We start from the raw sequence: 26797 nt of genomic DNA, 5'->3' as shown, positions 1-26797 counted from the left end.
GCATCCTTAGATGAGCTATTTACTTTTGGGGAGTATGTTTCTTTTTTTTATATAAATTTATTTTATTATTTAGTTATTTATTTAGGCTGCGTTGGGTCTTTTGTTGCTGCGCACAGGCTTTCTCTAGTTGTGGTGAGTGGGGCCTACTCTTCGTTGTGGTGCACGGGCTTCTCATTGCGATGGCTTCTCTTGATGCGGAGCACAGGCTCTAGGCACGCGGGCTTCAGTAGTTGTGGTGCATGGGCTTAGTTGCTCCGCAGCATGTGGGATCTTCCCAGACCAGGGCTCGCACCCATGTCCCCTGCATTGGCAGGCGGATTCTTAACCACTGTGCCACCAGGGAAGCCCGGGAGTATGTTTCTTTATATGTAAAATGGGGATCGATGTTATTGTGTCAAATATGATATCGCCTTTATGATATTAATAACAGCAGCTAATAATATGCTGCTAAAAGCTTTATAGGCTTGCTTTCACTTGGTCTCATGTGAACCTAGGTGGGCACTGAGGAGTAAAACTGAGACTTCGATCATGCAACTGGTTCAGTCAGGATTTGAGTCCATGTCTGTCGGATTCCAGAATCTTTGCTCTTAAATATTTCATTATGTAGCTTTAAAATGCTGTGAAATCATTTTGTCCACTAAATCATTGTGTAATATTATGTGGGACTGTTTTTATGGTTCCATTGCTTGGTATGTTATGTAAGTTTAAGGGATAATGAGGATTATGGGGGTCACCTTGAAATGGGAGAAGTCATGCTTGTGGAGATGCTAGTTATTGGAACCCCCATACATTTCATCATGTTCCCTGACATTAGCATATGATGTAATATCTTCTCAAATTTACTTGGAAACTATTAGATACCTAATTATTTGGAAGGATTACCCAACAGACTCAGGAAAATAGGACCTGAAGATACAGTCCCATTAGTGTCAAATCTGATAACTTTCCCAGATGGTGTCTTAATTACTGTGGGGGGGCAGAATAATGATTCCCCCTGAGGATATCAGTGTTCTAATCCCTGCAACCTGTGACTGTATTAACGTTATATGGCAAAAGGGACTTTGCAGATGTGATTAAGTTGAGGATTTTAAGACGGGAAGAGTATCCTGAATTATCCAGGTGAGTTTAATCACAAGGGTTCTTAAAAAATGGAAGAGGGGCTGAAGATCAGAGTCAGAAAAGGCCTGTGACAACAGAAGCACAGGTGAGAGTGATGAGATTGCTAATTGGAGGCCATGAGCCAAACAATGAAGCTTTCTGGAAAAGGCAAGAAATGGATTCCCCCCAGTGCCTCCTGAAGGAACACAGCCTGCCAAAACCTTGATTTTGGCCCATTAGACCCATTTTGGATTTCTGATCTCCAGAACTGTAAAATAATAGATTTGTGTTTTCTTTTTTTATTTGATTATTTTTAGTTAGATATTTTAATATGAGATAATTGTAGACTCACAGTTGTAAGAAATAATACAGAGAAATTCTCTATACCAGATTTTCTATACCAGTAATTCTCTATTATCAGTTTCCTCCAACGGTAATATCTTACAAAACTATGATACATTGTCACAACCAAGATATCAACATTGGTACAGCCAGGATAGAGTACAGCTCCATCACCACAAGGATCCCTCTTCTTGCCCTTTTATAGCCACACCCAACCCTCTCTATCTCCCTTGGCCCCTGATTCCCAGCAATCATTCACCTGTTCTCCATTTCCAAAATTTTGTCATTTCAAGAATGTTATATAAATGGAATTATACAGTATGGAACCTATTGGGATTGGCTTTTTTTCATCCAGAATAACTACCTAAAGGTTCATCTACATTGTTGCCTATATCAATAATTTGTTCCCCCTTTTTTTTACTGCATAGTATCACATGCTATCCTGTCCTACTAATCTACCCCTCCACTAATACCACACACTATTAACTACATGAAATGGATGTACCAGTTTGTTTAACTACTCACCAACTGAAAGACATCTGGGTTGTTTCCAGTTTGGGGCTATTACAAATAAAACTATTATTATAAAATAAAACTATTATGAATATTTGTACACAGGTTTTTAGTGTGAACATAAGTTTTCGTCTCTCAGAGTTAAATCCCCAAGATTGCAGTTGCCAGGTTATATGGTAGTTGCACATTTAGTGTTTTAAGAAACTGCCAAACTATTTTCCAGAGTAGCTGTAACATTTTACATTCCCACCAACAAAGTGTGTGATCCAGTTTTTTTGCATCCTCATCAGCATTTGGTGTTGTCACTATTTTTTATTTTAGCCATTTTGATAAATGTGTAGTTGTATCTCCTTGTGATTTTAACTTGCATTTCCATAAAGATTAATGATGTTGTGTATTTTTGTGTGTGCATATTTGTCATCTATGTATCCTCTGCAGTGAATTCTCATTTTCTAATTGGGTTATTTGATTTTTACTATTTAGTTTTGACAGGTTTTAATATATTCTAGATCCTATTTTTCATCAAATATGTGGTTTGTAAATATTTTCTTCCAGTCCATATCTTGACTTTTCATCTTCTTAATGTGGTCTTTTGCAGAGCAAACATTTTTAATTTTGAAGAGGACTGATTTTTTTTTTTTTTTTTTTGCGGTACGCGGGCCTCTCACTGTTGTGGCCTCTCCCGTTGCAGAGCACAGGCTCCGGACACGCAGGCTCAGCGGCCATGGCTCACAAGCCCAGCCGCTCCGCGGCATGTGGGATCTTCCCGGACCGGGGCACGAACCCATGTCCCCTGCATCGGCAGGTGGACTCTCAACCACTGTGCCACCAGGGAAGCCCTATTTTTTCTTTTTCTTTTATGGATTGTACTTTAAGTGTCAAGTCTATGAATTCTTTGCATAGTCCTAGATCCTGAAGATATTCTCCATTTTCTTCTAAAAAGTTTATAGTTTTACATTTTATATTTAAGTCTGTGATTCATTTCTTGAGCCAATTTTTTAATAGGTTTTGAAAAGGCAAGAAATAGATCCCCCCCAGCGCCTCCTGAAGGAACACAGCCTGCCAACACCTTGATTTTGGCCCATTAGACCCATTTTGGATTTCTGATCTCCGGAACTGTAAAATAATATATTTGTGTTTTCTTAAGCCACTGAATTTGCCATAGTTTGTTACAGCATCGATAGGAAACGAATATAATTACTAACTTCATAGAAACACTATAAGCATAAGATTCTTTTATTTATTTATTTATTTACAGCAAGGAAACACTCATTTATTCTCCACTTGAATACCATGCTTGAGATTTAAAATCATGTTTGGCAGTGTACTGCAGGATGCTAAATAAGACTTCACCCATATTGCTTTGGATTTCTTGATATGTTTTCCATCATCCATTGGAACAATTAGTTCAGTTTCCTAGAAACATTGGAACTGTAGTTAGAAGTTTACCCAATAACCCAGTACCCTCCAGGGCTTTTTTTTTTTTTTTTTTCCTGGCTGTGTTTGGTCTTCATTGCTGCGGGCGGGCTTTCTCTAGTTGTGGCGAGCAGGGCTGCTCTTCATTGCGGTGTGCGGGCTTCTCATTGCAGTGGCTTCTCTTGCTGCGGAGCACAGGCTCTAAGCACCCGGGCTTCAGTAGTTGTGGCTCACAGGCACTAGAGCGAAGGCTCAGTAGTTGCGGCACATGGGCTTAGTTGCTCAGAAGCATGTGAAATCTTCCCGGACTAGGGCTCAAACCCATGTCCCCTGCATTGGCAGGCAGATTCTTAACCACTGCACCACCAGAGAAGCCCACCCTCTAGGTTTTTAAAGTAAAGAATGTTACTTGTACAAGTCAGAATATCATACCAAATAAATGGTGACAGCTTTGCCAATAAACAAGAATATGCTCTTCCATGGCTAGGAAGGGAGACTGCCACAGCTGACAGGTCTCGAAGATACATAGAGAAGCATAAGATTCTTAATTCCGATTAAGCTACAGAGAATTTAATTTACTATCCTTAGTCTTTAATCTTTGAACAGTTTGATTTATTTTCTTTGGGGAGGGTTTTGGTGTACGTTTTTCTATGTATACTCGAATACCTGGCAAGGGACTAGAGCTTGAGGGAGATGTACAAAGCTAACTTAATTAGGTAAATCATTATTCCTCCCCACAACATATTTTTTATAAGCACAGAAAATAAATCTCTCACCCAAACAAGGTAAAAGCTTCAAGACTATTTGTGTGAATTTAGATTTTTTTTCTTAAAAAAATAAGTGGAAAAATAAAGATGTTTAATAGAGTAGAAGTGTTTTCCCCATTTAGTGTTCTTTATGACTTTTCTTGTGGTAACTAGATGGGTCTCCTATTCAATGGTAGAAAAAGGCTGATGCTGTGATTGGTAATGCACAGAGACAAAGGCTGCAAAGTACAGAGATTTTTAAAATTTATTTATTTATTTTTGGTTGCGTTGGGTCTTCTTTGCTGCGCACGGGCTTTCTCTAGTTGTGGTGAGCGGGGGCTACTCTTCGTTGAGGTGCGTGGGCTTCTCATTGCGGTGGCTTCTCTTCTTGCGGAGCACGGGCTCTAGGCGCGCGGGCTTCAGTAGTTGTGGCACATGGGCTCAGTAGTTGTGGCTTGCGAGCTCTAGATCACAGGCTCTGTAGTTGAGGTGCACGGGCTTAGTTGCTCCATGGCATGTGGGATCTTCCTGGACCAAGGATCGAAACTGTGTCCCCTGCATTGGCAGGCAGATTCTTAACCACTGCGCCAGCAGGGAAGTCCAAACGTGGAGGGAAATTTTTTTTCTTTCTTGGAGGCGCCGAGCAGCATGCAGAGATCTTAGTTTCTTAGTTCCCCCACCAGGGATCGAACCTGTGCCCCCTTCAGGGGAAGTGCAGAGTCTTAACCACTGGACCGCCAGGGAAGTCCAAGACTTTTATCTTATTAATCTTTGCACAGAATCAGCTTTTAGTTTTGTTAGTCATCTCAGTTGTTTATACTTTGTTGATTTCCGTCCTAATAGTTATTTCCTTCGGTTCTGCTGCTTCTTTTCTAGTATTTGAGTTGAATGCTTAGCCTCATGTCTTTCTTAACCTTTCTTGTTTCCTGATAAATGTATATAAAGCTATAAATTTCCTTTTAAAATAGTGCTTTCACTGTCTATGTCCCACCAATTTTGACGTGTGGTGTTTTCACTATCATCCAGTTTTAAATATTTCCAAGAGTCATTTAGCAATATTTTATTTGGTTTCCAAATATTTTTAAAATTTATCTTTTTTTTAAGATAAACCTTATTTTTTAGAAGAGTTTTATTTATTTATTTTTATTTTGGCCATGCCGTGCAGCTTGTGGGATCTTAGTTCCTCCACCAGGGATTGAACTGGGGCCCTCAGCAGTAAAAGGGCAGAGTCCTAACCACTGGACTGCCAGGGAATTCCCTAAAGATTTATCTTTTCAAAATTAATTCCAAATTTCATTAAAATGCAGTTGGAGAACCTGATCTATATCATATTGTTCATTGGGAATATATTGAAGGAGATACATGCATGTCTGTTTTGCAAATGTTCCATGTGCACCCTAAAAGAACATGCATTCTTAGTGGGTGTTGAATTCTCTGTATATCTATTAGCTTGAGGGAGGCCCTCTCAAAGGAAGTACTTTTGAACTGAGATCTGAATGTCAGGAAAGAGCCAACTCTCTGAAAATCTGGGGGGAAAGGATCCCAGGCACAGTGGACAGCAAATGCAAAGGCCCTGATGTAGGAATGAGCTTGATGTGTTCCAGGAATAGAAAGACCTGGAACATAGTGGGCAAGGAGGAGAGTGAGGTGAGGTAAGATCCTTAGAGGTAGTCAGGGGCCAGATCAAGTAGGGCCTCAGAGGCAATCGTATGGACTTTTGATTTTAACCAACACAGTAAATTCATTGACCACACTTACCAGGTGATGTGCTATGAACTTTATGTAAGCCTGATGTCAAGTACAAACTGATCGCATTTTATACAATGGGGGAAGCACTTTGAGATTAAAAGTACCTTAGAGATCATATTTATCCCAGTCCTTTCCTTTTGCAAATAAGAAAACTAAGATGAGGTTTAAAAGGGTCTCACCGTTAGTCAGAGCCCAGGCTTTGGACATCCCCCGCTGTCTCTCTGACAGATAAGCTCTTAAAAGGGAGGACTCCACTTTCATTTAATTTCATTGAATTGTTACTGAAAGGAATCTTAAAAACAAAAATCATGCTCACCCATCCTATTTACTTATTTTGTAAATCTAGAGTTTTGCAGATAGAGTTTATTCAAAATGAGTTTCCCACAGGGACTTCTTCCTTTCCTCAAATATTCTGCTCTCATTTTACCCCTCTCTGCTTCACTTCAACATTTGGACGTGTTTCTATGAGGCAGCCACTTCAGCCCGCCTTATATTCTCCTGGACACTACTGTCCCATTTCCAGGGTGACCTGTCCCAGCACTTTTTTGATAAGGCCTCTGTGGCACATCACAAAGATACTCACAGTAATTACCCATCGGTACTGCCTGGCTGCATGTGGGTTTTCTCACCTTACCCGCCTGGGAGGCGAAGCCACTCTGCTCTCCCAGAGGCACGGGAGCTAATGTGGATGTACCCTGAGCAAGTAAAGCTGAATCCAGATACTGCGCCAGGCAGTCCTCAAACCGTGAATGGGCACAGTGTACACGTGATGCCTCCCTGCCTGTGAGCCTGGCTCCACACAGGCATCAGCAAGTGCCTTTGGGAACGTAGTCTTTTAGTGCTTTATCTGCTGAAGGCAGATTTATTCCCATCAGAAAGGTAGAAATTTCTTCCCTGATGGTGGATGGTAAAGTCAATGCCTCAGGCAAGATCAGTGCCTCCAATTCCATCCAAAGAAAGCCAAAGGTAAGATTTATATCCACCAACCACTGGTTTATCCCTTCTTCTTTGCATATCCTCACAAATATTGTTCTCCTGGCTTGCTGGCCAAGCTGGGGATCTCCAATGGAATATTTTCTTACAAGACACATTTATATGTGGTTGGAAGAAACAAAAAAGTATGAACAGCAAGCTATCACCAAGCCTCCAATTGAGACTCAGACTAAGAGAGTCTAGACTGCAAAAAAAGTATATATATTTTAATGATATAAGGAAATTTCCACAAAATATAAAAATCCCACAGTTGCCTAAGCATTAGTTTTTGCTTTTGTTAATTTAAAAAATTGTGGTAAATATACATAACATAAATTTAACTCTTTTTAAGTGTACAATTTAGTGGCATTAAGCACATTCACAGTGTTGTACAGCCATGGCCATTATCCATTTCCAGAATTTTTTCATCAGCAGCAGCTTTGTGCTCGTTAAACACTAACTCTTCATTTCCTTCTCCCCCTCAGCCCCTGGTGACCTTTATTCTACTTTCTATCTCTATGGATTTGCCTGTTCTGGATATTTCATATCAACAGAGTCATATAGTATGTGGCCTTTTGTGTCTGGCTTACTTCACTTAGCATAATGTTTTCAAGGTTCGTCCGTGTTGTAGCATGTGTCAGTACTTCATTCCTTTTTATGGCCAAATAATATTCCATTGTATGTATATAACCCATTTTGTTTATCCATTCATCTCTTCATGGGCACTTGGGTTGTTTCCACCTTTTGGCTATTGTCAATAATACTGCTATGATCATTTGTGTACCAGTATGTATTTGAGTCCTTGCCTTTAATTCTTTTGGGTATATACCTAGGAGTGGAATAGCTGGATCATATAGTAATTTTGCATTTAAGTATTTGAGAAACTTAAATACATGAGGAAGCCAAGCATTAGATTTTGTATTTAAAATATATTTGTCACAATTAAAAAGAGAGAATCGAAGTATTTGTTATAGCTGCCATAATAAAGCACCAGAGACTGCGTGGCTTAAATAGCAGAAATTTGACGTACAAGATCAAGGTGTCAGCAGAGTTGGTTTCTTCTAAGGCTTCTCTCTTTGTCTTATAGACAGCCATCTTCTCCCTGTATCTTCACATGATCTTCCCTCTGTGCCTGTGTCCTAATCACCTCTTCTTATCAGGACACCAATCAGATTGGATTAGGAGCTACCCGTATGATCTCATTTTACCTTAATTACCTCATTAAAGGCTACATCTCCAAATACAGTCATTTTCTGGGATAATGGGGGTTAGAACTTCAACATAAGCATTTGGTGGTGGCGGGAGCAAGACTGAACCTACAGGAGGGGTAGAGCCAGCCATATGCCAACTCTTTTTTTAAAATTATTTATTTATTTATTTATTTATTTTTGGCTGTGTTGGGTCTTCGTTGCTGTGCACAGGCTTTCTCTAGTTGCGGCGAGCAGGGGCTACTCTTCGTTGTGGTGTGCGGGCTTCTCATTGAGGTGGCTTTTCTTGTTGCAGAGCACAGGCTCTAGGCACACAGGCTTCAGTAGTTGTGGCTTACGGGCTCAGTAGTTGTGGCTCGTGGGCTCTAGAGCACAGGCTCAGTAGTTGTGGTGCATGGGCTTGGTTGCTCCATGACATGTGGGATCTTCCCAGACCAGGGCTTAAACCCATGTCCCCTGCATTGGCAGGCAGATTCCTAACCACTGCACCACCAGGAAAGTCCATATATGCCAACTCTTGACTGACTGACCCAAAACAAATCATGGTAGAGGGGAACACAAAAGATGGTTTTTAAGCTTGATTTCTGGATTTCAGGAAAACATCATTTGACCTTTTCTGATATCTCTGAATTTGTTATTATCTGTGACATATTTCAGTGAGGATTGAGGTGAGTCTTATCTCCTTAAACTTGCATTCAGGGTTAAAGGCTTTTAATAAATACCTTTGCAAGAAAAAAGTGAACCCTAATTGAAGACTCACATCTCCCTTAAGTAAGAAATGTCCTGCAGATGGTGTTCTGCCTTGAACACCTTTCAGGGTCACTTGCTATCCTTCTATGGCATCATTTTAAATAGCTGCATGGAGTGCTATTACATGAGTGTGCCATAATTTATTTTTATTTTTATTTTTTTAACATCTTTATTAGGGTATAATTGCTTTACAATGATGTGTTAGTTTCTGCTTTATAACAAAACGAATCAGTTATACATATACATATGTTCCCATATGTCTTCCCTCTTGCGTCTCCCTCCCTCCCACCCTCCCTATCCCAGCCCTCCAGGCGGTCACAAAGCACCCAGCCGATATCCCTGTGCCATGCGGCTGCTTCCCACTAGCTATCTACCATAATTTATTTAACTGACACTCTAGTGTTGGATTTAAAGGAATTTTTCAAATTCTTACTCAGATTCTGTTCTTTCTATTACCACCACCCAATTCGTAGTCTAGGTTGCTTTTTGAGTCACTCTTATATGATTCCAGCAGACTTCTAAAAGTAATCTCCCTTCCCAGGGTTTCCCCCTTCACCCAACATCCTCATGGATGTCTGAAGGATGTTCTTAAGTCACTGCTTTCCTCACATCTCCTGTCAACCCAAGAATGGCTCCACCTTAACTTTGCAATTGGTCCAAACATCTCAGCCCTTAAAAAAAAAAAAAAAAGATTTCCCCAAATCAGCCTCTATTTAACTTTCATCCACTTTCTTCCCAATCTGGGGAGCCAGTCAAGTCTACTTGTAGTCTTAGCACATACCATACTCATTTCTCTGGACTTGGCTGGTGCCACTAGTCCTATTGGGAATACCTTTTCTCATCCCACTGAATGTTTCCAGTCTCTTCATCTAGGAGGGGCAGCTCATGTGTCACAAGCTTCATAAAGCCCCCTGTGACTACTCTTGACTGTATGGATTTTATTTTGTCTTTCTTTGAGCTTCTGTCTCACTGAGATGGGACCACATCGTTTATGAAGCAGTAAGAAGTAAACTTGTGTCCCTCCTGGCTAGACTAGAAGGTCCAGAGACCTTGTTGTAAATGTCCCAGTCACACTGGCCATCTGACAGTTCTTGGAACACACTCATTTCTTTCCCACTTCAGTGCTTTGTGCTTGCTGTCCCTCTGCCTGAAATGTCCTGCCTCCAACTCGTCATGGTCAGTTCCTTCTTGACATTCAGATCTAGTTTAAATGTCACTTCCTTGGAGAGGCCATCCCTGACCCCTGTCAGAAATAACTCCATTGTTTTTAGCACAGCGCATTGCTTATTTCTTTCAGACCCTTTATCCCAGGCTGTGCTCAACTCATCCCTTTACACATTGCTTGCCCATCTTCTGCACTTCACCTAACCTCCAGGACAGCCTGTCTGGTTCATTTGTTTATCCTGGCACCTACCCAGTGCCAGGGTGCTCAATAAATGTTTGCTGAATGAATTGGTGAGATTGGATGGAATGGAGGAAGAGAAGGGAGATGGTGAGGCTGTCCCTTGGATTTCTGACTTGGGAAACTGAGCTGATGGCAGGTGGTGCTACTAACCGAGCTTGGGAGTTCCAGAAGAGCCCGTGTGGGTGGGGGTGGAGGAAGCAGAGATGGTTACTTCTCCCCTGTACTTATTTGAGTTGCCTCTAAACTACTTAAGTAGAATATTCATCCACACATGGTTAAATATATGGGCCTAGAGCTTAGGAGTGATGCTTGGGCACTGTCCAAATAACAATAATAGCCAGCATCGTTAGACATGGTTAACACTTTAAATAACAATAATACCTAACTTTTTTTTTTTAATTTATTTTTGGCTGTGTTGGGCTTTGTTGCTGCGCACAGGCTTTCTCTAGTTGTGGCGAGCAGGGGCTACTTTTTGTTGCAGTGTGCGGACTTCTCACTGCAGTGGCTTCTCTTGTCACGGAGCATGGGCTCTAGGTTCATGGGCTTCAGTAGTTGCAGCACACGGGCTCAGTAGTTGTGGTGCACAGACTTAGTTGCTCCACGGCATGTGGGATCTTCCCGGACCAGGGCTCAAACTCATGTCCCCTGCATTGGCAGGTGGGTCCTTAACCACAGTACCACCAAGGAAGTCCAATAATACCTAACATTTATTGACCGCTTACTCTGTGCCAGGCAGTGTGCTAAGTGCTTCACATACATTTACTCTTAGAACATTTAATATTTAATACAACCCTTGGATACAAAGATACAACTAAGTTTTCTAAGAATTGGGTAAACTGAGGCCTCTCTGCTAATTAGTGGGCAGGCTAGGATTTGAAGCCAGGTGGTCAGTTTCCAGTGTCCCAGCTCTTCCCCACTGCACTAGTGTGCTGGAATAGGCATGCAGGCACACAGAACCAAGCCCATTGCCTTTGAGGAGCTTCTTGTTTCCTTGGGGAAATAAAAGAACTCATAACCTACTATACTCAACAGCCTTGCCTAAGGCTTGCCTAAGGCTCTTATCCAAGCCTGTCAAGTATGGTAATTATTTGATTAAAATGACAAGTGTTGGCCTCCACCTCTGATTCCTGAAGACTCACATACATATGACCCTCATAATTCATTCAGAAGAACTAAGGAAGTTAGAAATGCAAAATCCTTTCCATAGATCATCATCTGTTTTGGAAACATGATTCATAACCCTCTTGGGACTGGAAAAGAGGAAACTGAAAGATCACAGTAAAAGTGAAAGAAGATAGTGATGTCTACATCTATTCAAAAGAGAGGAGAAGGGGACTCCCCTGGTGGTCCAGCGGCTAAGAAACCACACTCCCAATGCAGGGGGCCCGGGTTTGATCCTTGGTCAGGGAACTAGATCCCACTGCTGCAACTAAAGATCCCACGTGCCACAACGAAGATCCTGTGTGCCGCAACTAAGACCTGATGCAACCAAATAAATAAATAAATATTTTTTTTAAAAGAGAGAGAGCAGAAGGATTTCAATCAGCGGACCCTCAGGGATTCCTGGAATGATGACTGCATTGGATTAGAGTATGGGTTGAGAAACATACAAGTAGCAGAAAGTGTAACCACACCCAGTGCACTCAAATGGTTACTTTGAATAAATGGGAGTAGTGGTCCCAGTTCCCCATGGGCTCTAAGAAACAGGGCTTTGTGCAGACAGTGACTGCGCAGAAGCCAAGCCTCTAATTTTTTAGGACAACTGGCTTTAAGGGTATCTTTTGTTGTTGTTGTTGTTGATTTTTGTTTTTTGTTTTTGGTGGTACGCGGGCCTCTCACTGTTGTGGCCTCTCCCGTTGCGGAGCACAGGCTCCGGACACGCAGGCTCATCGGCCATGGCTCATGGGCCCAGCTGCTTCACGGCATGTGGGATCTTCCCGGACCGGGGCACGAACCCGTGTCCCCTGCATCGGCAGGTGGACTCTCAACCACTGCGCCACCAGGGAAGCCCCTAAGGGTATCTTAATCACCTCCTCTTCACTGCATTGGTAAGGGAGGGATTCCCACCCTGGGGGTATGGGGATGGCTGAACATATGACACCCAGCACTGGACAGCTGAAATTGACAGCAGTTCATTGGTCACATATACTCACAGCACAGGGAAGAAGGACACCACACGCCCTGCAGGGTCACATGGGGGTAGCGTTTAGGAACAGAGTGAACAACCAGAGGCAGTGGGAGGCAAGCTTGCTTTGTAGTATCCGGAGGGTGAGGTGTCCTGTAGTTCCCACAGGAGAATGTCGTTGGCTCTTTTGGATAATTCCATGGCCTGGTGGGGAACGCAAATCCACTATGCAGGGATCAGCAGAAACTGCATCTGGTCCATCTGATGAGGAAGGTTGTTTAACTAGGTGACATTTTCAATCAGACCAAGAAGAAAAACTTGCAGTTAAGCCAAACTAGGCCTTCCTGATTTCACCAGATGTTAAGGCAGCACGTAGTATTAGACCTTGATTTTAGGCCTTACTCCACAGGATGGAATGCATCTGTGGGCTCTGTTGACTGCCCCTTGTCTCTAGATTTGGCACATTCTTGACCCTGACCCAAAGCTCAACGAGTGTTCTCATCTCCACCAACTTGGGACAGGAGATATTCTAAAAATCAAGGCATAATGGGAATTCCCTGGTGTTCCAGTGGTTAGGACTCGGTGCTCTCACTGCCGGGAGAGGAGGAGCAGGAGAGAAAAGAGAATCAGTCCATTTTGCTGTAAATCTGGGACATGTGTTTCACAGAGTAGGGAAAGACTGAAATGAAAATTAAAACTATGTCTACCACCACTCTTGGCGATCAGAATGATCTTTTAAAAATGAAATATAATCTTACCAGGCTCCTACTTAAAACCCTTCATTGAGTCTCCATTGGTCTTTCTTAAGATAAAGACAAAACTCCTTGCCATGACCTTCAAGGCGCTATGCAGTCCAACCCCTGCCTGTCCAGTCTTATCTCATTCCTTACTTCCCCATACTATTTATGGAGCAGGCATACAGGTCTCCTTTAAATTCTGAAAACCTTCTATGCTTTTTGTCAGCCCCAGGACCTTTGCACATGCTATTATCTTGGCCTAGAATGCTCTTTCCTCCCCAACTCACATAGTTATCTAGAACTTATCTGTCAAATTTCAGCTGAAGAGCTCCTTCCTCAGGGAAGATTTCTCTGATTTCCCCAAATAGGTCAAGTTCCCCTATTATAGGCTCTCAGAGCATCTTTTACCTTCTTCATCATGATACTCATCATAAGTTATAAGTTTATATTTGTTTGAATTATTTGATTAATGTCCATATCCTTACATCTCCATGAGAGTGGCAACCTTATTTATCATTGATCTCTAGTAAGTGCCTAAAAGAAAACTCCTGTTTACCTATAATCTACTCGTAACACTTCTGACACCAAATGTGCGTGGGGTTTTCCCACACCAACCAATTCTCCAACTCTCCAGACACCATCTGGGTGTCTTGCAATTCAATTATGACATTAATTACCTGGAGTTAGCATAGACCCCACAGGTTAAGGGTTCAGTCCTGCAAGATTGTCCCCCACTTCAGACACCAGTCATGTCCAGGGTTGTCACCTGTACTTCTGACCAACTGGTTATAAATTGGGGGTTCCTATAACCCCCTCTTCAGGTTCAGTAATTTGCTGTAGTGGCTCATAGAACTCAGGGAAACACTTACATTTACCCATTTATTATAAAGGATATGTTAAAAGATACAGATGAACAGCCAGATGAAGAGTTACATAGAGTGAGGGCCAGAAGGGTTCTGAGTGCAGAAGCTTTTGTCCTTGTGGAGTTGGGGGTGTAACACCCTCCCGAAATGTGGATGTATTCATCAATATGGAAGCTTTCTTAACCCCACAGTGTAGGGATTTTTATGGAGGCTTTATCACATAGTCAAAATCGATTATTAACTCAATTTCCAACCCCTCCCCACTCTAGAGGATAAGGTGGTAGGACTGAAAGTTCTAAGCTTCTAATCATGGCTTGGTCTTTCTGGTGACCAGCTCCCTTCCTGAAGTTATCCAGGAGCCCACCAAGAGTGGCCTCATTAGAACACAAGACAGTTCTAAATTCCAGGGGATTTAGGAGCTCTGTGTTAGGAACTGGGGGCAGAGACTAAAAACATATCTTTGTATGTCAAAGTGCCTCAGTGCGTATATGTTGAATGAATGTGTCAGTGAATGAGTTAACTGATTTGGGGATCTTCTGAGAAAAAGTAAAAGGAATACTTCGGTAAACGCGAATTACACGTTATTTTTTTTTATTATCAAAACTGTTAAGACATCTACATTGCCAAGCTAGAATTAGGAAGCGTTTTAAAAATGGTTCCTTCTAAAGAGAGGAATGCAAGTCCATAACCAATGCTACATGAAATCAGGCAGTGTTACAAGAAAGCAGATCTCCAGTACAGAGATGAAGCAGTGAATACTGTGCAATTACTATAACAGGAGAATGGATTTAAGTACAAAAAACAGATCTTACAAAATGTGACTTTCCTTGGGATGCCTTTGGCGATGACACTATTTTCTACTGTAGACCAAAAATAAGAATATAAATATGATGCATGCTGTTGTAGGAAGTGTCAGACATTTTGCACATAGTTAATGTAACACATCACCCTCTCACCTTCTCACCCAGAGCATCTGGGAAAGGTGAAAACAACAGGTGGATCCAGTGATTATTTGTCATTCCAAATGCTGACTCCATCTGGGGTCTCCACAAGGTGATAGAAACACACTAGGGGGGAAGGCATCAAAAAATAACATATGAAGGCTCAGAGGCTATCAGAATGGAAATCTGTAGCAGTTACATAGAATTCTTGGAGTAAAAAATTTCACTTCTGAAGAAGTCATATATAATTCACTTTTCAAAAATATCTCTGAAAGGTAGTAAAAATGAGAGTTAAATCTGGCCCAGTTAACTTGATTCCTGAGTTTAAAGCCAGATGAAATCCTGGGACCAGAAAAGAAGGTTTTTGTTCATATTATCTTACATTAAAACAGTAGAAAGCTGATGACTTTTAAAAAGTGTCAAAATTGGGCTTCCCTGGTGGCGCAGTGGTTGAGAGTCCGCCTGCCGATGCAGGGGACACGGGTTCGTGCCCCGGTCTGGGAGGATCCCACATGCCGCGGAGCGGCTGGGCCCGTGAGCCATGGCCGCTGAGCCTGCGCGTCCGGAGCCTGTGCTCCGCAACGGGAGAGGCCACAACAGTGAGAGGCCCACATACCGTAAAAAAAAAAAACAAAACAACTCACAGATCTTTCATTAGTCACAATTTTGAATAATGTTCTCTATTTATTCTTTAAAATAGTTGTCGTTAAGAAATAGTCCGAAAAAAAAAAAAAAAGAAATAGTCCTTTCTAGTGCCAAAACCTTGAAACGGAAATCCTGCAGGAGGATCCGAAAACCTGCTATTCACTTTTTTTTTTTTTTTTGCGATACGCGGGCCTCTCACTGTTGTGGCCTCTCCCGTTGCGGAGCACAGGCTCCAGACGCGCAGGCTCAGAGGCCATGGCTCACAGGCCCAGCCACTCCGCGGCATGTGGGATCTTCCCAGACCAGGGCACAAACCCGTGTCCCCTGCATCAGCAGGTGGACTCTCAACCACTGCGCCACCAAGGAAGCCCTAAAATAACAATTTTTGTTCTGTGGGTTCACTGGGTAGCTCTCACTTGGGTTGTCTGATGCAGTTGCAGTCATATGTTAGCAGGATCTGGAATCATCTGAAGGCTTCTTTTCTCCCATGGGCTTGGACGGCTTGAATGCTGGGGGCATCTCTCCTCTTCACATGGCTGCTTGGGCTTCTTCACAGCAGGGTGGACTCAGGATAGGCAGATTTTTACATGGGAGCTTGCTTCCTTCACAGCAAGAGTTTCAAGGGACAGGAAGTGGAAGCTGACAGCATCTTAAGACCAAGACCCTGAACCTGACACAGCATCACTTTATCATTGGATAAAGTGATCAGAGCTGCCAAGACACAAGGGGAGGAGATATAACCTCTCAGGTCCTATAGGACAAATGCCAAAAAATTTGTGCCAAAACTTTTAATCCTCCCCATTCTTTAACCAGGACCCAAGGGTTTGTTGATAGTTGGACACTATCCTAGTCTCACCTCAAAACGAGCTGCTTCACATTCATGTAGCTCTTTATGTGTTAATAAGAGAGTTTGTGTACACTGTCTCAATTTGCTCTCCTAATATCCCTGTGAAACAATAGATTGGATAATAAGGCAACTGAGGTACAGAGGTTAAAGGCCTAGGATCACACAACTTCCTAGGGATAGAATGGAGATATAAATCTGAATCTCTTGACTCTCAGTCCATGCTGAGGGATTCTAGTTTAGTTGCTGTTTGTTTACACTGGTCACTTTGCTCTCTGACACAAACAGAGCTGGGGGAGGAGGAAAGCACATTTCCCTTTGGCTGAAAATCTGGACACACATCTTTGCAGGTGAAGCTCAAGATGCAAGCAAAGGCAATGTTATATGACTGCTCAGCACATCAGTAAGGACTCTTGAAGCCACTGTACTGGTCTTCCCTCTTGGGAAACTCTCTCCGGATCCTCCAGCGGCAGCAGCTGGGCAGGATGGCAAAGTCAGCCAGGTCCTGGGAGCCAAAGCGCCACGTAGTATAGCACCTGTAGGCACAGTGCCGCAGCTGGCTGTTGGTAGAATCTGCATCCAGCACCAGCAAGGGCTCCTGGTAGTGCAGGAGGAACTGCAGGACATGTCTGGACAGGATAAGCTTCTTGAACGGCTCTGAGGTGGTGATACAGGCACCCAGCTTTTTCCGACAGCACAGCTCCTCCAAGTATCTTTGTCTCTCAGGGAGTTGGGATGGGAGGCACTTTCCGCACTGGCACCAATTCGGGCAGTCACTGGATCTAGGGGTTGCCCCTTCACTGAGCAGCTGGATAGCCTCTGGTTGTCCAGGAATGGGGGGTGGCTCGTGAAGAGACAGAGGCAGCCTGGACAAGTCTGTGAAGTCCATCGGGGGTCTCTGAAAAAGGCAAGTTTCCAAACCCATCAGCACTGACAACCCCTAGGGTTCTAGGTTCTTTAACTTTATTATTAACTTGTAAAATTACATTTAATATTACATTAATACTAGTAGCTATCATTTATTAAATGTATATATCAGGACTGTGTTTTGCAAGCACTGCCTCATTTAAGCTTTTGGAGAACCTCGTGAGATATGTGTTCTGATCTCCATATTACAGATTTGGAAAGTGAAATTCAGAAAAGCCAGGCCTCAATACATATATCTCTTCGGAGAGACCTTCTTGCCTTGACCACCTGATCTAGGTAGTTCCCCTCCTCCCAGGTCATTCTCTTATCACATAATGATGTTCTATGTTTGTTATGAGGAAATGATCTTACGAATTGATATGTTTACTTAATGATTCTTCTTCCACATGAAAGCAGGGGCCCTGTTTGCTTTGTTTACTGCCTGCATTCCCAATGCCTAGGACAGTGCCCACACATAGTAGACAGTAAATATTTGTTGACTTAGCTCTGCTTTCTCCTTTCTCACCATGCTCTCTTTTCTGAAAAAATCCATTTGTTATCCTCCAGTGGAAGTTGCCATAATTGCCATCATTTTTGTCTATTCTTTGTGACATATACCTTCATTCACCAGACAAAGAAAGTCTGAGTTAAGTACATTAAAATTGAATGGTTCTTGTACATGAATGTTCACAGCAGCACTATTATAGTAACCAAAGGGTGAAAATAACCTAAGTGTCTGTCAATGGATGAATGGATTAAAAAAATGTTATGTTCATACAATGGACTATTATTCAGCTATAAAAAGGAATGAAGTGCTGACAAATGCTAAACATGGATGTTTAGCTAAACATGGATGGAACCTTGACATTATGCTAAATGAAAGAAGCCAGACATAAGAGGACAAATATTGTATGACTCAATTTACATGAAATGTCCAGAATAGGTACATCCATGTATACAGAAATCTACAGAAAGCAGATTAATGGTCACCAGGGGCTGGGGAGAAGTGAGTGAGTAGTGGCTGCTGAATGGATATAAGGTTTCCTTTTGGGGTGTGAAAAGGCTCTGGAGCTAGATAGTGGTGATGGTTGCACAGCATTGTGGATATACTAAATGTCACTGAACTGTACACTTTATTTTTTTTCCTCTTTAAAAAAATTATGTATTTATTTATTTATTTGGCTATGCCAGCTCCCAGCCGCAGCACACGGAATCCTCGCTGCTGTGCACAGGATCCTCGCTGCAGCATGCAGGATCTTTAGTTGCGGCATGTGGGATACATCTCCCCGACCAGGGATCAAACCCGGGACCCCCACATTGGGAACACGGAGTCCCAACCACTGGACCACCAGGGAAGTCCCTGAACTTCACACTTTAAAATGATTAAAATGGTAAATTTTAGGTTATGTGTATATTACCACACCCACCCCAACACACAGGAGTTCACTTTATACCCAGATCTTGTAAAAACATTACAAGAGTGGAAAAATTTTGGCCAGACTCTCTCAAGAAGAGATGTAGAATTCTTAAATATTAGGGAATTGAATCCAGCAGTAAATACAAAGAATCATACATCGCACTCAAACTGATGTTATTGCAGATTCCTGCAAGGTTGGCTTAATATTTGAAACCCAATCAGTGTAATGCACCACATGACAGAAGAAAAGAAAACTCATTGATTATTTGGAAAGAAGCAGAAAAAACACGTTATTTTAAAATTCAGTATCCATTCATGATAAAAATTCTTAGTAAACTAGGAGCAGAGGGGAATTTTCTTAATCTGATAGAGCATTCTTTAAAAACCTACAGCAGGGACTTCCCCGGTGGTCCGGTGGTTAGGACGTGGCACTCTCACTGTGGTGGGCCGGGTTCAATCCCTGGTCTGGGAACTAGGATCCCGCAAGACGTGGGGTGAGGCCGGAAAAAATAAAAAGACCTACAGCAAGTACTATAGTGAAGTAAAAAACTTTCTTTCTGACATAGGGAATGAGATAAAGATGCTTGGTCTTATCACTTCTATTCAGTATTGTACTGGACATCCTAACAGGTGTAATAAGCTCCTGGAGCTGGAAGAAGCAAGAAAGGAACCTCCCCTAGAGCCTTCAAAGGGAGTACAGCCCTGCTGACACCTTGATTTCAGACTTTGATTTCAGAATTCTGGCCTCCAGAACTGTGAGAGAATAAATTTCTGTTGTTCCAAGTTACCTAGTTTGTGGTCATTTATTATGGCAGCTGTAGAAAACTAACGCAGTTAGTGAAGATGTCCAGCAGCCAAAACTGATGGGGAGAATGTGAATTAGAACACCACTTCAGGGCTTCCCTGGTGGCGCAGTGGTTGGGAGTCCGCCTGCTGATGCCAGGGGACATGGGTTCGTGCCCGGGTCGGGGAAGCTCCCACATGCCACGGAGCAGCTGGGCCCGTGAGCCATGGCCACTGAGTCTGCGCGTCTGGAGCCTGTGCTCCGCAACAGGAGAGGCCACAACAGTGAGAGGCCTGCGTACCGCAAAAAAAAAAAAATGAACACCCACTTCAGAGAACTGTTAGGTGGTATCTACTAAAGCTGAACACACACCTGCCTTATGACTTACCAGTTCCACTCTTAGGTGCCATACGTTTACTGTAGCAGCATCATTGGCATGAACCCCAAAGTGGAAACTACCCAAATAGGTAGTTCATTCAACAATAGAATGGATAAATAAATTGAATGTTTATAAAATGGAAATTATACAACGAGAATGAACCATTGCTATACACAACATCATGGATGACTCTCACAAAAATAATATTGAGGGAAGGAAGCCAGACACTCAACAGAGTATGTAATGAATACATACTATAGGATTAAAATTTTTTAAAAATTATAAAAATAATTTTTAAATAAAAATATTCTAGAAGAGGTAAAACTAACCATGAATACAGGATAATGACTACTTTTAAGGGAAGGTAGTAATTTGGAGGCATAAAAGGGACTTCTGCTAGTAATAGTCACTTTTTAAATCTGGGTGCTTGTTACATGTGGTTTACTTTGTCATCAATTGTGATTTATACACATTTCTAGATATATTTATATTTAATAGTAAGTTTTGGGCTTCCCTGGTGGTGCAATGGTTGGGAATCTGCCTGCCAGTGCAGGGGACACGGGTTCGAGCCCTGGTCTGGGAGGATCCCACATGCCGCGGAGCAACTAAGCCCGTGTGCCGCAACTACTGAGGCCCGTGTGCCTAGAGCCCGTGCTCTGCAGCAGGAGAAGCCACCACAATGAGAAGGCCATGCACCGCAACGAAGAGCAGCCCCCGCTCGCCGCAACTAGAGAAAGCCAGCACGCAGCAAGGAAGACCCAATGCAGCCAAAAGTAAATAAATAAATAAAATAGTAAGTTTTCTCTTAAAAAAGAAAAAAAGACTACAGGAATTTGCTGGCGGTCCAGTGGTTAGGACTCTGCGCTTCCACTGCAGGGGACACGGGTTCGATCCCTGATTGGGGAACTAAGATCCTGCATGCTGCGTGGCGTGACCGAGAAGAAAAAAATGACGAAATAACTTACTGGCACTTCTTCACCTTCAACATCTTGCAGACTTCTCTCAAGTAGCCTTTGGTTTACCATCCTAATGTGGGGTTCATCCACAAAGGACACATATTTTAATGTCTAGGAAATAAAGATTAAAATGTTACCAACTTTAGTTCAGAATTATCACGAATTGCATATCTGAACATATCTAAAGGCAACAGTTATTCCTATTTCCAAATGACAACCTGTTACACAAGCTAACCAAAAACTCTTGCTAACAAAGAAAGAATGATTCCGAGTCTAAAGGTAAATCAGAAATTGATCCCCAAGCACCTTAATTTGTAGATTTAGAGTATCCACAGCTTACTGCCTAATATCTGTAGGTCCCCCAAGTGCTATGTAAAATTCCTTTGTTGTGTTCCCTCAATTTCAGTTACTCTAGGTTGAATATCTCCAGAAAGTTATACTATTGAATCTTAAATTATTTATATTTTCATTAAATTTCATCCCATCTTGGGCCATGAAATGGTGATTAATTTTAGTTGCAAAGATGAACTTTTACTTTAATTGCAAATACATGTACAATGAACAATGAATTGTGCATTCAGCTGCTAAAAAAGGACAGCAATGTTCTTGGATAAAAGAAAGAAACCCTCTGTTGTTTTTAAATACCAGAGATTTCTCTTTGATTGGAGGAAATCATGGAGTCAATGTAGTAAATTCCAAATTAATCAAATCAAAACCATAGAGGTGAACTAAAATTTGACCACTCTGACCACTCCCCCATCCTAGGCTCCTTTCCAGAAGCAATCACTGTTATCACTTTTTTTTTTTTTTGTGGTACGCGGGCCTCTCACTGTTGTGGCCTCTCCCGTTGTGGAGCACGGGCTCCGGACACGCAGGCTCAGCGGCCATGGCTCACGGGCCCAGCCGCTCTGGGGCATGTGGGATCTTCCTGGACCGGGGCACGAACCCGTGTCCCCTGCATCGGCAGGCAGACTCTCAACCACTGCACCACCAGGGAAGCCCCCACTGTTATCACTTTTATGAATGTCCAGCACCTTTTTTTATACGTATATTACCTCCCCACACACATTTATATGTGTGTGTGTATAATACATGTAGAAAATATACAGAATCTATATGTGTGTGTATATAAATGGACATATATAATATACATGTAGAAAAAACATAGAATTAGTTTATGTGTATTGTTGCTTTTTAACCTATGTATCATACCATATATATTGTTCCATAGTTTGCTTTTTTCCTGTCAACAAATGTCTTGGATATTTGCTCATGCCAGTACCTGTAACATAGTGGTTATAAACATGGATTCTGAAACCAGCCTGCCTGAGTTGGAATTTCAGCTCTGCCACTTACTAACTGTATGACTTTGGGCAAATTATTTAACCTTCCTGTGCCTCAATTTCCTCATCTATAGAAAGAGATAATAATAACACCTATCTAGAGTTCTGCTAATAATCATAATCCCATAAACCTACCTGTAGGGTTGTGTGAGGATTCAATGAGTTAATGTATACGTAGCACTGGAAATGCTATGTAAACGTTTGCTTTTATTATAATCTACCTCATTTTTAAAAACTGGTACCAGGCCTTCCTTACTATGGATTTATCATAGTTTATATCACTATTCACCTATTGGACATTTGGGCAGATGCTCCCCTTCACTGTCACAGACAGCACTGTGATGGACATCTGGTACATGTGTACTACGTGGGTACCCATGTGAGTGTTTCTCTAAGGCAAGTATAGAGAAGTGGAAATGCCAGGCTGTAAAGTATGTCCCATTTAAATGTTACTAGATTTACAAATTGTTCTCCAAAGTCATTATACTTTTCTTACACAACCAATTTAATAAATCTGACAAAACTGACAAATCCTGGAACATAAAAATTTGTTTTCCCTATATCTTGCTTCTCCATTTTTGTGTCTATTCTTCACTAAAACTAAAGGATTCATCTGAGAGATGGTGGATTGGGGTAGAGTTCAGAGAATTATCCACCATGGGATTGATTACACCTATGATTTTGGCCTTATTTTTTATTTATTTATTTATTTATTTATTTTGCGGTACGCGGGCCTCTCACTGTTGTGGCCTCTCCCGCTGCGGAGCACAGGCTCTGGACGCGCAGGCTCAGCGGCCATGGCTTACGGGCCCAGCCGCTTCGCGGCACATGGGATCTTCCCGGACCGGGGCATGAACCCGTGTCCCCTGCATCGGCAGGCAGACTCTCAACCACTGCGCCACCAGGGAAGCCCTTGGCCTTATTTTTGCAAACTTCTCCGTCGTCCAATGGGCCATACAGGTGTTTTAACATCCCATAGACACAGCAAGCCTTACCTGCTTTGGCTCCACAATGGATTCACACTTCTTCCTGTAGTAGTATTCATTGACTGCACAGGGTTCACAGCACTTGCAAAAGGGATAAATACGGGATCGACAGCATTTATTCGAGTAAGTGTTGATGAGAAAGTCAATGAACACAGTGGCCTGGGAAAAACCCAGACAAGCACCATGTCAGTGAAACTTCCTTTTGCCAAATCATTTTCATAAAATGTGAGAAAGAGAATCCCTTACCAAACCAAAGTAAGAGAGGTTTGAACCGATGTACACGATCAGCTGAATAATGTCAAATTTTCCTCCCTGGAAACAGAATACAAAAGGTTACCCGGTTGAAATTCAGAGCAATGCTCTTTTGCTCTAACATGTAATTGTAAGTTCCAGCAGAGGAGGGAGTCTAGTGCCGTGAATTTGACAGATGCATTCAAAGTGTTCACAGCAACAAAGATTAAGGAGACAAAATATGAATCCCATTCCTCCTGCTTCTGCCTTTCAGGATGTGCTTGAAAACATGGATGTTTTAAACAAATAAGCACTGGAACTCACACACTGAGAGGAGAACCATTGAAAGTTTTTTATTCCATTCAAGGTGAGGGTTTCAAAAGAGCTTTCCCTAAAAGTGATTTGAGATTACTTTGGAAACAGAGGGAAGGAATGTCTGCACAAACTCTTCCCATAGATGTCCCTGTGGTTTTTATTCTCAGTGTCTTTGTGTCCTCTCCTCTCACTATATCTCATCGATTCTTGTGCTGCTTATCACCATGTTACATAAATAATACGCTGTCAGACAAGGTATGTGGGCATCTGTTGATTTTTGCATACCCAGCATCCCCTCCTTCTGGAGACAGCATGCCCGTTTTCCTTTGGAGAACCATCTGTGTCCATACTCAGTCCATGTAGTTTGCGGGGAAGGGGCTGGTTCAGGGCTGATGTAAGACCAGCCATTGCGAGTGACCCTGGTCACAGTTCAGCAGTGAGCATCTGGCCCATATTGGGCCAGTCAAAGCCAGTGGCATCTGCTGAGGCTTTTGCTGAGATGTTCTCTTTTCACTGAGGTTGCTAAATTGCTAAGGTATAAGTAGCTGCTGACACCACTGCATAAGATGACCCGCTGTGAATGACACCAAAACAGAGGAGAACAAATGTAAGAGATGGAGGGAGGCAGGTTCCTGATGATGTTGTTAAGACATCTGGATTCATGCTGCCCGAAGCCTGAAAATTGCCTCTGGATTTTTCAGTTATGTGAACTAAAAAAAAAAAAGTCTACTTTTTTCCTAAGCCCATTTGAATTGGATTCCTTACAAAGTATTTTGCAGAGGGATTTCTTTCTCTCTCTTTTTTAAGCATCAGAGTATATTGAAAATTGAGTATTAGGTTTTCTCCCCAAGCCCACTCTTGTACTCATTAGATGACTTGTCCAAGAACAAGAACATTTCTTCCCCGTCTCTGATCCCACATGCAAGATGCACAGTGCCAGCTAACGACTATGACCAAAACATTCACCCTTTGAGACACTACAGCAATAATTAAGACACAGTCATAGGAACGGAGATGCCAGTGGCTGAAAGCGAGAAGAGACTTACGGTGCCAAAAACCAGGATGTCAAAACGGATCCCAAAGGCTTTTATCAGGGTCCGCTTTTCGGTATTATTTTCCTTATAGTACTTGGCATATCTGTAGGAGGAAAAGGATACATATTTATAAAGATCTCTCTGGAAGTGCTGGTATTTTATGAAAAGAAAAACCGAACCAGTAGCCGATCTAGTCTTCTTTGTCCGTCTTCTAGCTCTGCTTTGGTTGGCAAAGGAAAGAACACAATCCAAACCCATGAAATTCTCTGTCTCTTCACCTTGAACCAAGGCACCACTTCTCCACGTCACCTTCTCTACTTCCAGCATCACAGGATGATGGAAAGTCTGTGTTTTAGTTTAAGATTAAAATGAACAATTTTAAACCAATACAGGGTTAACAACAAGAGAAATTTAAAAAAATAACTTCAAGCACTCTGATCATTCTCTAAGAGGGAAAAGTTTAGCTTCTAGAACAAAGAGGGGGAGGGTGAATCTTAGATACTAATGAATGGATTGGGAACAGGGTGCCCCTCAGCAATCTGCTCTGTGTTTTCTTAAGATTCTATGTTTGTCTGTTTGGCATCCATTATCACCAGGGCCAAACTAGCAGGCAATGTTGTTTACATGCCCCCTGCCATCCAGCTTTTGCAAGTATGTGAAAATCATGTTACAAACCCTCTGACCAATCCTGAGTCCATATCTCCAGCCACCTTCTGTATCTAACTTTCACACACCCAGCCAACATTTCCCCTGCTCTAACTTGCCCAGGGCCAGGTACCAGACAACCAGAGACAACGCCTGTAGCCCAGAGCCCACCAACATTACTCAAACTAGCCAATCCTAAGCTGTTTCCCTTGCCCTGCCTTTCCTTTCCCACAGAAAACACAGTAAAGGCTCTGGGCTGTGCTTTCCCCTTTCTCCTGCTAACCCCTGACCAAACCTGGTGCTTCTCCCTGTGGCCCTGTGTGACCTGGTGTGCCCCACCTCTCGGGAAATTCTTCTTTCAAGGGCATTGACTTCTCTGTGTTACTACTCAGTCACCTTTATAAATTAGGACCTGGGCACAAATCACAGTCACCCAAAATATGCAGCCCTCATCAGTGCTACAGTCAGGGAAAGTGTCATGTTTTGTTTTTCATGAATAATTAGGAAGGCTTAAGCCACAGGCCTCACAAAACTTTTAAATCTGACCCTCCCTCTTACCACTTTTGGTGGCTGTTTTTAGGTAAGGACATATATTTTCTTTGAGTTATTAATTCATAATCTATTTACAGGTGTGGGGAGAGAAGAAAAGAGAAAACAGATGCTCTGCCAAAATATAGTTTGGAACATCTGAAATTCTTATGCTTTTTAAACTTACGATCTGACATTGAGATCAGTTAGATATTCTCAGGCGCTTCAGTGCCTGTTTTTGGCCAAAGGGGTTTCAGTTTCTTTGCATCTGATTGTTCTCACTCCATGACAGTACTTTCTTCTGCTCTATTAATTGATTTGTTTTTTAAAATACAAAGCAAGCATGCATCACCACTCCATGCCCCAGGGTTGCATTATCTCTCTATGCAAGCTGTTTTGCTGGAAGGTTAACATTGTATAGTAAATACTTGAATTTCTGCTTTCAGCGTCTTTGTACAGTGGGTCTCAAACTGAGGGCAAGAATCACTTGGGAAGTGTGTTCAAAAGGCAGATTCCTGGGCCTCACCCCCAAAGGGTGGTTTCAAAAGGTGTGAGGTGTTTCTAGGAATCTGTATTTCCAGGAAAGGTACCAGGTGGTTCTGATGCAGGTGATCAGTGGGCCACACTCAGAACACCAGGCCCTGGGCAAGGATGTTTTTACACTCTGTAGTGGGTTGAATAATGTCCCCCCAAAAAGATAAGTCCAAGTGCCTAACCCCTGCACCTGTGAATGTGACCTTATTTGGAAATAGGATCTTTGCAGATGTAAATGAGTTAAGGATCTCAAGATGAGATCGTCCTGGATTTAGGGTGGGTCTTAAATCCAATGTCTGTATCCTTATAAGAAAAAGGAAAGGGAGAGTTGAAACAGAAACACAGAGGAGAATGTCATGTAAAGATGGAGGCAGATACTGGAGGG

At 42.3% G+C, this 26797-nt stretch overlaps 1 protein-coding gene and 1 non-coding gene across 5 annotated transcripts in view; both read right to left on the bottom strand.

Annotated features, from left to right (window-relative positions):
- Nucleotides 1-3769: 3769 nt before the first annotated feature.
- On the bottom strand, nucleotides 3770-3900 carry LOC116739414. The gene has a single exon (XR_004345585.1). It is a non-coding gene; the product is annotated as a small nucleolar RNA SNORA24 (small nucleolar RNA).
- Nucleotides 3901-15781: 11881 nt separating this feature from the next.
- Nucleotides 15782-26797, bottom strand: part of P2RX7 (purinergic receptor P2X 7) — a 53996-nt gene continuing 42980 nt past the window's right edge. For 3 of the 4 annotated variants that reach the window (XM_032653858.1, XM_032653859.1, XM_032653861.1), the window contains exons 9-13: nucleotides 24718-24808; nucleotides 23372-23437; nucleotides 23135-23284; nucleotides 20806-20907; nucleotides 15782-17252 (exon numbers count right to left, since the gene is read on the bottom strand). In XM_032653858.1, coding sequence (XP_032509749.1) covers nucleotides 16755-17252; nucleotides 20806-20907; nucleotides 23135-23284; nucleotides 23372-23437; nucleotides 24718-24808 — 907 coding nt within the window. In that variant the 3' untranslated portion in view covers nucleotides 15782-16754. The remainder of the gene's footprint in view (nucleotides 17253-20805; nucleotides 20908-23134; nucleotides 23285-23371; nucleotides 23438-24717; nucleotides 24809-26797) is intronic. The other variant, XM_032653860.1, reaches the window with a different exon arrangement.

This window comes from Phocoena sinus, chromosome 14 (genome assembly GCF_008692025.1).
Source record: "Phocoena sinus isolate mPhoSin1 chromosome 14, mPhoSin1.pri, whole genome shotgun sequence".
In the NCBI taxonomy this organism is placed as follows: domain Eukaryota; kingdom Metazoa; phylum Chordata; class Mammalia; order Artiodactyla; family Phocoenidae; genus Phocoena; species Phocoena sinus.
Note: the sequence above shows the minus strand (reverse complement) of the source record. Positions and strands in the feature narration are given on the sequence as shown.